Consider the following 15,166-nt stretch of genomic DNA (forward strand, 5'->3'; position numbering starts at 1 on the left):
TTTGGCCGTACAGACAACCCGTCAGTGCAGTTTGCAATTTCACAACAAATCAATTTGGCTTCGGTGTGATAGGATCATGTGATGTGACTGAGGCTTTTTAGATCGGAATTATTTTTTATTTCGTAATTTTTCAGCCTACTTCTTCTGGTGTCGCTGAGAATTCCTTCGACAACAAGACACCACCGTTCAGAGCACCAGTGTTCTTAAATTTGGTAAGTCTAATCACACAATGTACACATTGTACGTATGTACATGAATATTTTTTTGTCTTTGATATATGCCTTCTGGCTTCTTTTTAAAATCTTTCTTCTTTTAGTTAATACTGTGCAAGACTCATAGGATTGTAGACTACTCCGTAGTCCACTTGCCCATTGTGCATACTCTGGATATTGCATTTAAGCTCAAAACTCTGATTTAATTAATTTGTGCACAATTGATAAATTTTCACATCTGATCTTTTCAGTCACCATACCCTCTGTGTTTGTTATGCACAAATCAATTGCAGTCCCGGCCCCCCAGGGGCCGGGGATGGCGGGGACCTACCCGGGGATGTAATTTTGGAAACTGTTACAAACATGTTACAGTCCCGGCTTAGTCCCCGCAGGGCGGGGCACTATTTCTGTGTACATCCCGGGGTACATACCCGGCCAAGTCCCCGCCCCCTAGCACCATGTTCGAAGTCCACGCGAGTGTTTCCCCCGCATACAACCCGGCACAGTTGTGAGTACTCTTCTATTACGTCCCGGGTACACTCCCGGGGTAGATCCCGGCCTGTTTGAGAGGCATTACATCCCCGTATACTCCCCCACTACATCCCGCACTGCGAGACACATTGAACTGTTACATCCCGGCCAAGTCCGGCTCGGACCCGCTATTGCCAGGCCCTGGGGGCCGGGACTACAATTGATTTGTGCATTAGCTTCCCAAGTGGACTACTTACTTTGATTGCAGTTTACATGCTTTAAAACACGGTTGACAATGGATGAGATTGTCGGATTTCTGACCTACTAAACAGGGATGTCAGTTTTCAGGCAATTGCCTGATTTCAGGCCTTTTTGCTACTCCAAATTTCTGCACTTTTATTTATTTTCAGCCCGTTTTGAGGCTTTATAGCCCAAATTTTAATATGCGGTTTTTCAGGCTTTTCCTGTCAAGTCACTTCAGGCCACTTTCATCCCTTTAAATGGATCTGGCTTGTGATTGGTCGCCCAGATCTCGTAATGGTTTAAATCGTCCGGGCACCTGCCATTAGGCTTACCATTAATAACTACATGGTACACATCTATGTGGCCCTTTGTGTTGGCGGGAACATTAAACTCTCAGTAGGCCTACATGTAGGTGTATGCTGAGACGAATATATTCGTCTCAGGGTGTATGAGCGCGTCTTGTACTACCAGGGTTTGTGCTTGCAGTTAAATTAGATTGATAAACAAGTATGATTGACAGTGTGTGTGTTAGGAACTTTGCCCGTTCAAAGTCCCGTTTTTGCAATGTACATAGTCGATTTTTAACTTGGGCTTTCACAAAATAAACTGGCAGAATTGTTCAGTATTGAAGTGCCAATATAATTACATGTATGACATTGTGATATGTTGCATTCAATAATAAGCCTACTGTAAAACGGGGTGACTTTGGACGGCGGGGTGACGTTGGACACACATAGGAAAAACTATTACCGGTACTTCATGTAGGCTAGCTGTTTTACCTTTTGATATTTCTAAGAATATTTTTATATGTTCGTATGCATGTGGTAATGTATGGACATTACATGACTAATGTTTCCCAGTATAATGTGTTATCTTATATGTTTTTCATAACTTTTTAGCTGGGCCCATAAAATACAAGATTTTTGTGGTGGTCAAACTTTCGGTACCGTACTCCACCGGCACATCAGAGCGGAAACTCAAGCCTGTTGGTTGGATAGTGAACACAGATCTGAATCAAGAACCTACCTGGAGAGTCATGATATCTACCCACTCTTAAGAATTTAAAAGCAGGCTGTGTCCAATGTCACCCCAGGGTTTGGCTTCCTTTCCGGGGTGACTTTGGACGTATAATAAATGAATACCGGCACCAAAAAATTTGACACTTGTTTAAAATACACCACAGTGACCATATCCTACTCCAACAGCGTCCTCTGTGCTCCTACCCACCTCCCAACTACTTCCACCCTCTCCATTGCTCTACTCTTCAGGTCGGGGTGACTTTGGACACTTGAATTATACATGGTGTCCAAAGTCACCCCAAACCCAGGGGTGACTTTGGACACCACAGTGACCATATCCTACTCCAACAGTGTCCTCTGTGCTCCTACCCACCTTCCAACTACTTCCACCCTCTCCATTGAGCTACTCTTCAGGTCGGGTGACTTTGGACATGCACTTGAATTATACATGGTGTTCAAAGTCACCCCAAACCCAGGGGTGACTTTGGACAAACTTTGCCCTCAAAAAATAATCAGAAAATTGCAAATTGTAAAAGTTAACTTTATAATAGTCGGTGATTAGAACGATACTTACTAAAAACTTTAAATTAAGGGAGTACTACACCCCCTGGCCAATTTTGTGCCTATTTTTGCATTTTTCTCAAAAATTATAGCACATTGGTGACAAGTAAGATATATGTATATTATAGGGGCAAGGACTACAACTACTGCACTGGAAATTTTATTTCAGCACAGACACCAGTTGTGGAGTTACAGTCAAAAATGAGGGAAAACCAATATTTGATCAATAAATCAATAACTACCTGCCTTGAGTTGCTGAAGTTTCAGTGCAGTAGTTGTAGTCCTTGCCCCTATAATATCTTTAATACTTTTCACCATAATTTTTGAGAAAAATGCAAAAATAGGCACAAAATTGGCCAGGGGTGTAGTACCCCCTTAAGAATACTCAGAGGAATAACATTTGTGAGATTAAACCCTGGTGGGCATGATGAACGGGCCCACATGAGGCAAGTTTTTATTTTGACATCATAATATAGTGAGTCATGTACATGTATGGTGTTCATATCCACATAAACTATAATTAAAGTGGGCTTCATAGTAATCATACAGTTAAAAAATGGCAGCATTTTTGATCCCTATCAAATTTCATCCGACATGATTGCATAGGTTTTGAAACAGAGCCAATATTGTGATGATGAGTCACCAATAACAACATAAAAGTACACGAGGAAGTAATACATGGTTAATTGCCCTTGATACAGATGGTAATGATATTAGGGATCTGAATGGGTGACTCCATTGAAATCTACTGTCACATGGATTAAGTTTATATTGTATTCCATAGGGTAGATGTATTTCAGCTGGAATAGCCCATAGGGAATCTGGTGCCTTGATTCTATTGGAAACAATGGACCAAGAACTCGTGAGATGTCTCATATACCGGTAGCGACTGGTAATGGATGCAATAATGGAACAGCTAGCGGCACATGACACAGATATACATTGCAAGAAAAGTACAAACCGGCAGGTCAAATTGTAACATTGAACAAACTGAATATAAACAAAAACTTTCTTTAAAAAAGTCAATGCCACTTTTGTAAAATAAATATCATGTTCATTTTGTATTGATAAGTGCTTGGAATGCTTGTGATTTGATTTGTGTATTTGTTTTGTGCGGAATTGGAACAAATAGCTCAATTAAAATCACATGGACAAAGTTTGATGACAATCCAAATCTTATCAGTTTGTTCAAACCAGTCTGACCTCAAACATGATCTCAAAAATTATGTTGAAAATTTGTTTGCTGCTCAAAGGGTGATTACATCCACCTAGTTTCATGGCAAAACAATTGACCTCAGACAACCTTGACATGACCTTGAACATTTAGGATGCTCAATCGTAATCACACCCACTGAGACTCATGACAATCCAGCAATTTATGACCTCACATGGCCTTGACCTTGAACAATTTGTACCTTTAAGTGAAATTGTGGTCACCTCCACCATGCACTGCAACACTAGAATCAAGTTGACCTTAGATGACCTTGACCTAACCTTGAACAGTTTTATTTCAAAATAAATGACCACATGCATCCACCAAGTTTGATGATAAGGATAATGAACTGAGTGCAATGCATTAGTCAAGATAATCGCAGCGCCGTGGAGTTATTGCATTTAGCTCGAGAGCCGATAGGCTCGAGAGCTAAATGCAATAACTCCACGACAAGTCAATTATCTTGACGAATGCATTACTGATGTACGATATCCGTCATACACTGAGTGTATTAAAACAATAGGCAATATTAATTGCTGCATTCATTATATTAGTTTTAATATTAGGAAAATATCTTACATTTTAAAAACACCGTCAGGTCATTGACCGGCTAGGTAAAATTTAACTGGTAAAGAAAATCAATCCCTGAATAAGTTAACTATCAATGGTATCGATTGCGTCATACGTCATACTTTAGTAACTTATTCACACATGGTTTGTAACCAATTGACTTTATGTATACATGTTGTGATCATTTAATATCGTAGTTTCGAACACAGAGAGCACTGAACCAGTTCACCTGGAAACGATCAATTTAGATGTCCGACTAGTACTACGGTGAATTGAGATAAGAAAAAAAAACATATCAACTGGACTTTATAGCTCTATAATTTGAAGTTTAAAAAATCTACAATATTAAAACACACAACATTGGGATTTTACAATTTGTTCAGTATTATAAAGCATGATCATGATATTATGCGCTAGTGTGTTTTTCCCGGGCCCGGCCATGTTATTTTAGATATAGGCCTACATGTATTTCATTTATAAAATGCTGAATTTTTTGCAATGGTGTCATCTTGTATAATTATGATCCACCTGTTTTTGGCCCTTTTAAATTAATAGAAGCTTGATTATTCTCATTTGATGTTTGATTTATTTGAGGTCATTTATCATAATTTATGACAATGATATTTGCAAAATAGAACACCGTTTGTAACTATACCATTTTAACACCACAGAATGTATATTCGTACTTTTTTGATGGTATATATACCGAACAGACAATTACATAGTTATGTGACCTCTGTGTCGAAAGCGCCACCTAACTCTACTATATAGTTATGTGAAAGTAGTATTTCTAGTATTTGAGCGTGCACGTATTATCTAGAATCTATTGTTTAGCGTGCAGGTTTTAGATAATGCATTGTTTAGCGTGCAGGTTTATATAATTTGGACTATGAAGGGTAGTTCGCAAAAATAATGCACGGGAGAAGAATACATAACGATGAATAGAAACGGGCACTAGAAGTGTATAACAAGTTAACAATCTATAATCAGTTGACCTCAGATGATTATGATATAATCTACAGAGCATTTTTGGCAAAAAAGAAGAAGTACTTTAATTATATGCCAGTGGCATAGCATCACAGGGGTATGTGCCTCCCCCATTGGTTTGATAATTAAAAAAAAATCCCATAGGAAAATTACCAAAAAAACAGCTTGTGCCCCCAATCAGGCCCGGTGCCCCCTCCCAAAAAAAATTCATGGTCAGTGCAGGCCCGTACGCAGGGGGGTCCCCCCCCCCCCAAATTTGCCAAAGTGTACAAAAAGTCCCAACATTTCAGAATTTGCGAGCGTAGCGATCAAAAAATCAGGTTTTTTACTGATTTTTCGTCAAAAAATGTCCAAATTTTGGAAAAAAAAGTCCACTTTTCACAAAATCGCCCCCCCCCCTTGGGAAAAAGGTCCACTTTTTCAAAATCAGCACCCCCCAAACAAAATCCTGCGTACGGGCCTGGGTCAGTGCCCCCAATAGAATGACTTACGCTGTTAATGTTATGCTAGGATTTAACTAGTTCTGCAAACAACATGTAGGCCTACACTTATATATATACCAACAAGCTAGAGATAAGGCCCGGATCTCGTGTGAGATACAATTATATATCAATGGCCTAATGTAATCCAATATCATAGTGTTCTTATTCAATTCAATAGGAATAAGTTCTGTGAACATTTGAGTTGGATTCTGTGAAAAAGAAACCTGTATGATATTTAGGACTATATGAATTTGCTAATTGTACCGACTTGGGTGCTAGCAGACATGATTGCAATATTGAAAGGAAACTAAATGACTGGAACCTTCAATTTTTATGCATGTGTTTTGGTTTTTTTCTTTCTTTTTTGATACATTCTTGAGCGCTACATATAGTAGGCCTACAGCCCAGTGCTCCAGACGAATGTACCCAGTGTTCAATGTATCAAAACTTAAAAAAATGACTTCAGGTTAACTTGAAAACATTTCTGAAAATAATGTATATAGATATAAATCAAATAATGTTCAAATCATAGATTTGTTCTTAGTTTGAGTATGGAGAGATATGAGAAATGAAAAAGCTGAAAATTTGAGTCTCTAACTCCTTTTCGTTTGTACAGCGTCAATTTGAAATTACGGAGGGGGTTGGCATGATGAAAAACATATCGTCGCACAAAAGTCCTAGCATCAAACGCCCCTCATGTCAATGTTATTTTTTGCTCATATGATTAAAGTGTGCCACTTGTCAAGTTAAATAAGTGGTCCAAATTTAAATTCAAGCGGAGGTCTGGAAATGGGTCCACCCTTGAGCTCAAAGTTTGAGCGTTATATGCATGTATAACATATAATTACACATGAGGCAGCTATTTAGTTTTCGGTACTTTATGACATGCACAATAAAGGCTGCCTCATTGATTTGTGCACTAAGTAGCCAAAATGTATCATCTCAATGATCTCATACTTACAAATCATAATAATCATGCTAGGATGATGTCACAGGTTATAGATATGCCTTCAAAATGAATAGCTGCTCCATGTATTCAAATACATAATAAAGCATACATATCTCTTATAGTCTTATTTGGTGTTAATTCACTTTACGGTTGCCATCCGAAGGAATTCAATAGATAACCAGTTTTAACTACAATGATGCTTCTGCTTGAGCAGTGAACAATTAAAAAGCCATTATATTATTTATATTACCATTGCTCAAGATACTGCCCATGAAGTGAAAGTTACCAGTTTAGTCTTAATCACGGCTATCGCTATACAGTTTACGCTTCCGCAAATTTGGTGTCTTCTTCCGATCTTGCTCCACCACCTGCAGAACATTCTGATAATGTTTCTCACTGTGGGCTGTAGCCAGGAAATCGGCACTCAGTTTCACACCACGTTCCGCTGCATCAGTAACCACATTGATGGCTTTAACATTGTTTAAGGAGGATAGATACGCTGGGGATTCTGGCCATGTGTCTACGTCATCTGTTAAGAACGCCTCATTAATCTGCAAGATGTTCATAGTAAACCAAGAGTCTCTGCCGGCAAAGTCAGCTAAAGCTGTTGTTTGTGTGATGTTCTCATCAGAGAACTTAAAGGCTTACCAAAGCCTGACCAATACCGATTAGTTGGTGTGACCATCACTTCATCGGGTTTAACTGCGAGAAGCCTACTAGCAAGAGCTTGTTTCTCCTGTGGTGGCACCTTATCACTGAAGAGAGCCAGTGGGATCATTTCTTGGGAGATGTACCACAGATGTCATTTCATGACTTTTAGGGCACTTGCAGCAACATCAGCATTGACATCAGAATACTTAAGCAGACTCTTGTATAAGCAGAGATGGTTCCAGGGAGCATCAACTGCAACGCTGCATGTCATCCACCAGGAGCTGTAGATTACAGTTGCAAAGATGACAAACTGGCGTAACTTGGGCAGCTGATGTTTTGTTGTTACAGTGCCTTGTGGGAGAAGTTGAATGTGATCTTGCACCAAGGAGATCTTGATGCTGTACAACAGCTTGGACAGCAATCTTGCTTTGTGTAAAGCACCTGGCTGTTTGAAAGTGGTGGATTGCCTACAACCGAGGAAGAACAAACACAATTCAGCAAACTCACAATAGTCATCTCGAGTTAGGTCCACTTTAGATCTGAGGATACTTTCAGTATATCTGCTTTCCACTGCTCAATCAACACTTGGTTTGCTTCACTGAAGTCTGCTAGATCCAATGGTGCTAGAGGCTCAGCATCACTATCATGTGGCAGCAAGTTATAGTTTGTGCGGAATCTTGAAAAGACAGTGATATCAGGTGACCTGGACGGATCATGGGCAGTATCTTGAGCTATGGTAATACCCGGTGGTAATATAAATAATATAATGGCTTTTTAATTGTTCACTGCTCAAGCAGAAGCATCATTGTATTTAACTGGTTATCTATTGATTCCTTTCTGATGGCAACCGTATAAAAGTGAATTAACACCAAATAAGACTATAAGAGATATGTATGCTTTATTATGTATTTGAATACATGGGGCAGCTATTCATTTTGAAGGCATATCTATAACCTGTGACATCATTGTAGCATGATTATTATGATTTGTAAGTATGAGATCATTGAGATGATACATTTTGGCTACTTAGTGCACAAATCAATGAGGCAGCCTTTATTGTGCATGTCATAAAGTACCGAAAACTAAATAGCTGCCTCATGTGTAATTATATGTTATACATGCAAATAACGTTCAAACTTTGAGCTCGCGGTGGACCCATTTCCCGACCTCCGTTTGAATTTAAATTTGGACCACTTATTTAACTTGACAAGTGGCACACTATAATCATATGAGCAAAAAATAACATTGACATGAGGGGCGTTTGATGCACCCTATCCTACATACAGGGTCAATTTTTCCCATGCTCTGTCACATGATCTGTCACCCAAAGACCCCTTATTTTCCCTTTTATATTGAAGTTTCCCCTCCCCCCTCCCGGGTCTATCTTACGCATTGGGCTATAACAGTTGACATGGTTGAAATCCATACACTCCATATGGAAGATATATAATCTTTTAAGACATTACCGACATTGTATGAGATTACTTAAGAAGTTAAAACTTCTTAAAGGCCCATTCAGTGATTTGCTCATCTGGACAATCGTAAAAATCATCAAAATTCAGATTTTGGTACTTTTGTCATTGTCTTAGATGTGCTAACATAGCCTGCGAGTGGTTCACAATCAGCCGAAAGCCGTGTATTAAAGACAAAATAAGACATTTTACACGAATCTGTAATTCTGACAGTATCTAAATTAGCTACATGTACATGTATTTGAATGGGGTTTCAACTTCGTCAGTACTGCTGTTTTCTTTGTTTTTTGCCAAATTTATCGTTTTAAAAATACCTAATGACAATTTGAATGACTTCTCCTTTACTTTTAAGCAATTTATAAACAATTTTAATTTTTTCACACTTGTGCTGGGGTCACTGAATGGGGTCTTTAAGTAATCTCCTACAATGTCGGTAATGTCTTGCATAGGTCCATAGGGGGTAGATGGATTTAACTGGAATTGCCCATTTTTTTGGCATGTAATATTGACTCCCGGGTGAGTAATTTGAATTAATTTGACACTGATTTTGGTGTGAATCGACATTTTGATCACAAAAAGGAGTAGGCAAAATACTGTAGGGTGTCAAAATATTATTCTCATTAATATTTTTATGTTTCCATGGTCTACATGTATGATTACATGTCCAGGCCTAGAGTGTTCACATGTCATTTTCAGTTTTACACCGAAAGATGCAGGCTCTGACATGTGACACCAAATTTTCTTTTAGTGTACACACAACTGAATGGGGCATTTTTCAGCACTGTTTTTTTTTTTAAATTTCTAATGTCAATTTTTCATGTGAAGATATACACAATGATCATATGATAATATAGACTTATTGCCTTCCACTTCTAAGAAGTCAAGCATTTTTTCAATATTTTAGGCAAGATATTGTTCTGATCCCCTGCAGGAACCATTTTGATTCGCCTAAAAGTGCAGGAGTTACAAGAACAAACCAATTTATTCAGGGTTAGATTTACCATTGGGCCAGATGGATCTTTCTCATAGAAAAAAAAAAATAAATTGAAACCTTGAAATATCAGTTTATAAATAAGATATTTTTATAACAAAATAATGATTGATGATCAAATTTTGTTTGAATTTTATTGATTTGCTACACACAACAGTTGTTTGAAATGATCACAATTTTTAAATTTAATTGTTTAAAGAGTCTACTCTCTCCACATGGGTGTCAACTGCAGATGACACATTTCCATTTTTTTTAAACAGTTTCAGAATTGTAATATTCATGACCATATTTGGAATCAGCATGAAAAATGCATCAAAAAGGAGTACAAACAAGCCTACATGTAGTATTGGTTCATTGATTCTTAATATCTTAAAAATTGTAATGTTTATTGCTGAAGTCTATATGGTTTGCATGCAGATCATTTAGATGCTGTTCTATACACATATGTGATGCGATCAAGCAAAATCAGTCGTAACTCGGAAAAATTTAATTTTCAGTTTCTTATAGGATACTAAAAAGGATTTACAAAGCTGGATTTTGCAGAAAACCCCATTGAAATTGAACAACCAATTCTAAAGATATGAGCAATTAAAGAGTTTCCAAAACAACAGGTAACAAAAAGAAATATTTCCTTTGTTAGGCTATATCTCAAAATCAATATTTGCGAGTTCCGACTGATTTTGCTTGATCGCATCACATATATACATGCAGTGTTCATCATTATTTTAGTACCTACAATCATTTCAAACAACTGTTGCATATTGTAAATTAGCATGTGACACACATAAATTTAATTTACGTTTGTCACAAGATCTCGTTTACTAAAGGTATCTATATGTCTGCATACAAACTAGACAGTATTTTCAGTATGGGTATAAATTTTCGTTATTTTTAAAACCATCCAATGCATCCTCGTACATATGCTTTCAAATTAGCCCTTTAACCCTGACTCTCGAAGTGTGTTTTGGTCAATGGAAGGGAAAGAAGGATTGAAAAAAAGAAAAAAGATAAACATTAAACAAGTAGTTTTCTTGGGGTGGGATTCAAATCCGAGACCCTCGCATGCCAGCACTAGGTTGCCCACCATTTTAGAAGTGGAGTGAGTGGAACCACACCAGCTGTAAAATTTCAAAATGGCATGCCAAAATGCTTGCCCCCCCCAGTTTGGCCTGCCAAAAAGTGCTTCTGTCCCACTCCCCTTGGCCTGTCAAGAATTGTTGCCCCCTTTGTACATAATATGCCAATATTTTGAGATCCCAATATTTGCAAACCTTTTCAAATGGTCTAGATATATATATTGGGAGTACAGCGTGCGGGAAAAATTGCATGCACTGTTTTCCTTTTCTTTTCAGAGCATTTTATGAAAAGGCACCCTATGAGTGTATGCCAGAAATCATCCCTCCTCCTCCATAGCTTGCTGAAAATGGAGAATTTGGATTTTAAAAAAAATGAAGCCCCAACTGAATTAGCCATTTGGCACAACAAATTACAAACAAGCACATTGTTTCAATTGCAATATTGAAAACACGTTTTTTAAATGTTTAATATAATATATACACATCATTATAGATTAACAAATTGTGATAGACTTAAACTGTACATGTGTTAAATATCATGATGGGTAAAAATGGGTCAACCATAAATCATGCATTTTGAAGCTATTTGCATTTGGTGCAACATTTTCTAAAATGTTTGAATATAAGTTGGCCTATATAGTACAACTAGCATGGCAAAAATTTTATAGGGGAATTTGGGGCAGCATCCACAATGCAGGGGAGCATTTGTTTTCACCTACAAAAGTGGGCTTTGTGTCCATAGATGTAGTGAAAAACCACACACTGCAAAACGTGGACGTGCAGTCCATGGTCGTAAGACAGCATAACTTTGCCTATGGGGTAGGACTAATGATCATTATATTTTATATATTTTTACAGCTAAACAGAGAGATCTATATCAGTACAATGTGTTCTAAGTACCAAGTCATAGTGTTGACATTATGGGTTTCCATAGTAACAGCATGGGATCCAATATGGCTGCAACCAGAACAGATACACCTCTCTGCAACAGGTAAGCATGAAGGAATCATGGGTATTGAACTTGTTCAATTGGATTCGCAACTATAGTGGGAATTCCAATTGAATGAACGCAGCTTTCAATAGCGTGACAAATTTTTGCGTACACTGCGAGATGTATGCCAGCGTGTGCGACTGTGCGTGAGTAGGCCTAACGCGGAAGTGACTCCAACCATGCCAACGCACTCGTGATTGGTTAGCATTGTATCCAAGGTCGTGCGTTCGCATTGTAGTTTGAAAAAAAAAAAAAAAAATATACGATCGCGGTTGGATTGAGTGCAGCTGTTGAAAGCTGCGTTCATTCAATTGGAATTCTTACTATAAATGTATGTAAACTCGATCTGAAGATAGTGACGTCACACTCATTCCCATCTGGCAGGCCCTTATGTAGACTATGCCATAGTCGAATTTTATTAAAAATAATTATGTTATTATTAGTCATGATGAACCCATTTCGTTGAACTCAAAATTATACTGATGTTTATTAAAATTAAAGTATTCAATAGTAAAATGGTCATAAAGAGTTAAAAATATCAGATAATTAGTGACAATAAAAGTAACTGAATGCAACATTATCTTGCATAATTATAATGGCTCACTTTAATACTGAACAATTCTGATTTTGGAATCTGCCAGTTTATTGATAGCGAACCCTGAAAATCCGACTATGGACTTTGAATTTTAAGCAGAACTTTACCCCGGGACTTTGCGCTCTAAAAACACACAGTCAAGCATACTTGTTTATCAGTCCATTAACCACAAGTACTAAGCATGGTATAGTACAAGACGCGCTAGATGTTTGATGAGAGATTAACTTTCGCGTCAACAAAAAAGCGCCGCAAATACCACAGATAGTTGTGTATGCGGTGAAGTTAATGGTAATGGCATGGCCCGGTAGATTTAAACAATAGCGAGATATGGCCGACCAATCACAAGGCAGATCCATTTAAAGATGCATTACATCATGGCCAATTTTAGTTAGGCCAGAAATTGGCCTAACTCTCCATAGAGTCCCGTGTTAAAAATCTTAACCGCAAGGCAAAGTCAGTAGTCCACTTGGGAAGTTAACAAACAGAGGGAGTGCGGTGACTGAAAAGATCAGATACAGATGTGAAAATCTATCAGTTGCAAACAAATCATAAATCAGAGTTTTATGCTTAAATGTAATGACCAGAGTATGCAAAATGGTCAAGTGGACTACGGAGAAGTCTAGCCCTTATGCAGGATTTTTTTTGGAGGGGTGCTGATTTTGAAAGAGTGGACCTTTTTTTCCAAGTGGTGGGGGCAATTGTATGAAAATTGTAGACTTTGGGCCTTTTTTGACCAAAAAAAAGTCAAACAACTGTTTTTTTTGCTCGCTACGCCCACATATTATATATTTTGAGACATTTTTGATACTTTTGCAAATATGGGTGGGGGCAGTGGGGCCACATTCCCCCTGCGTACCTGCCTCATGAATTGCATACATGTAGTTGTACAATCATGCAAGTCCATAATTCTCCATGTACAATGTATTTGACTGTATTGACTGTGTTTTATTTTTCTGTTCTTCTTGTAGGTGATCCAACAGAAATGATGGTTACCTGGAGTACATTCAATGATACCAAGGAGTCCACAGTACAGTATGGTGCGGATATATATGACATGGCCATGAAAGCTACAGGAAGCAGGACCAAGTTTGTTGATGGAGGATCAGAGCACCACACACAATATATCCATAGAGTTAAACTCAGTAATCTCACAACGGGAAAGATGTACTGTAAGTATACACTGCACATACTGCACATGGGCTCCTTTGCCTTTTAATAGGGTGCATGATACCTATTTACCAGTGCACACTGTACTGTCTGTACAGCCTACCCCATCCAGGTTGCTGCTTGCTGTTGCAGCCACAATACTTCATCAGCTCCACTGAATGAGCGTTTCTCCAGCCAAGCCGGGGAAAGCTGCACACTGGTATATAGGTATGGACCTCAGGGTAAGTCACATACAAATAGAGAGCTCCCTCCTCTGAAGCTCTCAACAGGAATTCAGGGTCCATGTCTTTATTTGCTGATGGAATTTTTTACAGGAGGGCATAAGTTTGTGTCTAAACTTGCAGTTACATTTAATGTCAAGGTGGCCCATATGCACCATTATAGCACAACACCACACACAGTATATTAAAAGAGTGATACTCACTATCTCATAACTGGGAAAAACTCACTAATCTCTTAACTGGAAATATATACTGTAAGTACAATCAGGCCAGTATGCAGGGTCCACTTTTTGCTATTTTGTCAATAAAAGGGACCAAAAGTGGGATAAAATAGATGCAAGCTCCACAAAAGAGACGCACCCTCACACTGTGTAAATGTACTTGAAGCACACGCATTTCTCCACAAGTCCTGACATATAAGGTATAAGGCACCAGAGCCAAATTTGTTTGTTCTTTGGATCGACCATCGATGCTACTTTGATTAGAGGTTACATGTACGCACCGGTTATTTGGAGGGCATTGTGAAAAATCTAAACATTTTGCCTTTGGAACCGAGGAATATCCTGCGCCCGAGGGATATTCCGAGGTCCAAAGGCAAAATGTTTAGATTTTTCACAATGCCCGACATATTACCGATGCAAAGTTATTAACCTCATTCATAACCGTCACTTTCATCTCTTCACTTTACAAAATATCACACAATTTTGATCAAAAATAAACAATTTATACGTTTTGCCTTTTCAAAAATGGATCATGCTTAAACAAAACGACCAATAACAGAAGTGTTTATCACAATCGGTGCAAATTTGCAAAATATGGTAGCGCGCAATCCAGCGCTCTCGCAATTTGTTCGACGCACAACACAGCACGCGCGGTTACTAATATTTACGCCGACGGCGCGGAGGTCCACTGTTGTTTATTAGTGACCGCGTTTAGCGTTTGCATTTTGCCAAATAAATATGTATCGCGTATATTAATGAGTTTATGAATGCCAGTTATATTTTGAACTATCAACTAATTAAGGGATGGGGTATGAACGTTTGGACAGTATTTATTGTGGGACATGAGAGCACATGAGACATTTTATGGCAAATGATTAAAAATTGATATTTTTGATATTTAACAGTACTCTAAGTAAACTTTATAAATCTGATGATTTATACTTAAAGTGTATGTAGGTGGATGAAAAGCCGACGAGCAATTGAAAATTTTGACCTTTCGTATTGAAGATATGGATTTTTTTTCCCCAAAACACACAAAAAAATTAGGTCTTTTGGGGAAAAAATCCATATCTT

The 15,166-nt window shown here is 38.1% G+C and overlaps 1 protein-coding gene across 1 annotated transcript in view; it reads left to right on the forward strand.

Annotated features, from left to right (window-relative positions):
- Positions 1-39: 39 nt before the first annotated feature.
- Positions 40-15,166, forward strand: part of LOC140145996 (acid phosphatase type 7-like) — a 34,664-nt gene continuing 19,537 nt past the window's right edge. Inside the window, exons 1-3 of the mRNA XM_072167733.1 lie at positions 40-212; positions 11,756-11,888; positions 13,452-13,652. Coding sequence (XP_072023834.1) covers positions 11,783-11,888; positions 13,452-13,652 — 307 coding nt within the window. The 5' untranslated portion in view covers positions 40-212; positions 11,756-11,782. The remainder of the gene's footprint in view (positions 213-11,755; positions 11,889-13,451; positions 13,653-15,166) is intronic.

Source organism: Amphiura filiformis, chromosome 2 (assembly GCF_039555335.1).
Source record: "Amphiura filiformis chromosome 2, Afil_fr2py, whole genome shotgun sequence".
NCBI classification, from domain to species: Eukaryota; Metazoa; Echinodermata; class Ophiuroidea; order Amphilepidida; family Amphiuridae; genus Amphiura; species Amphiura filiformis.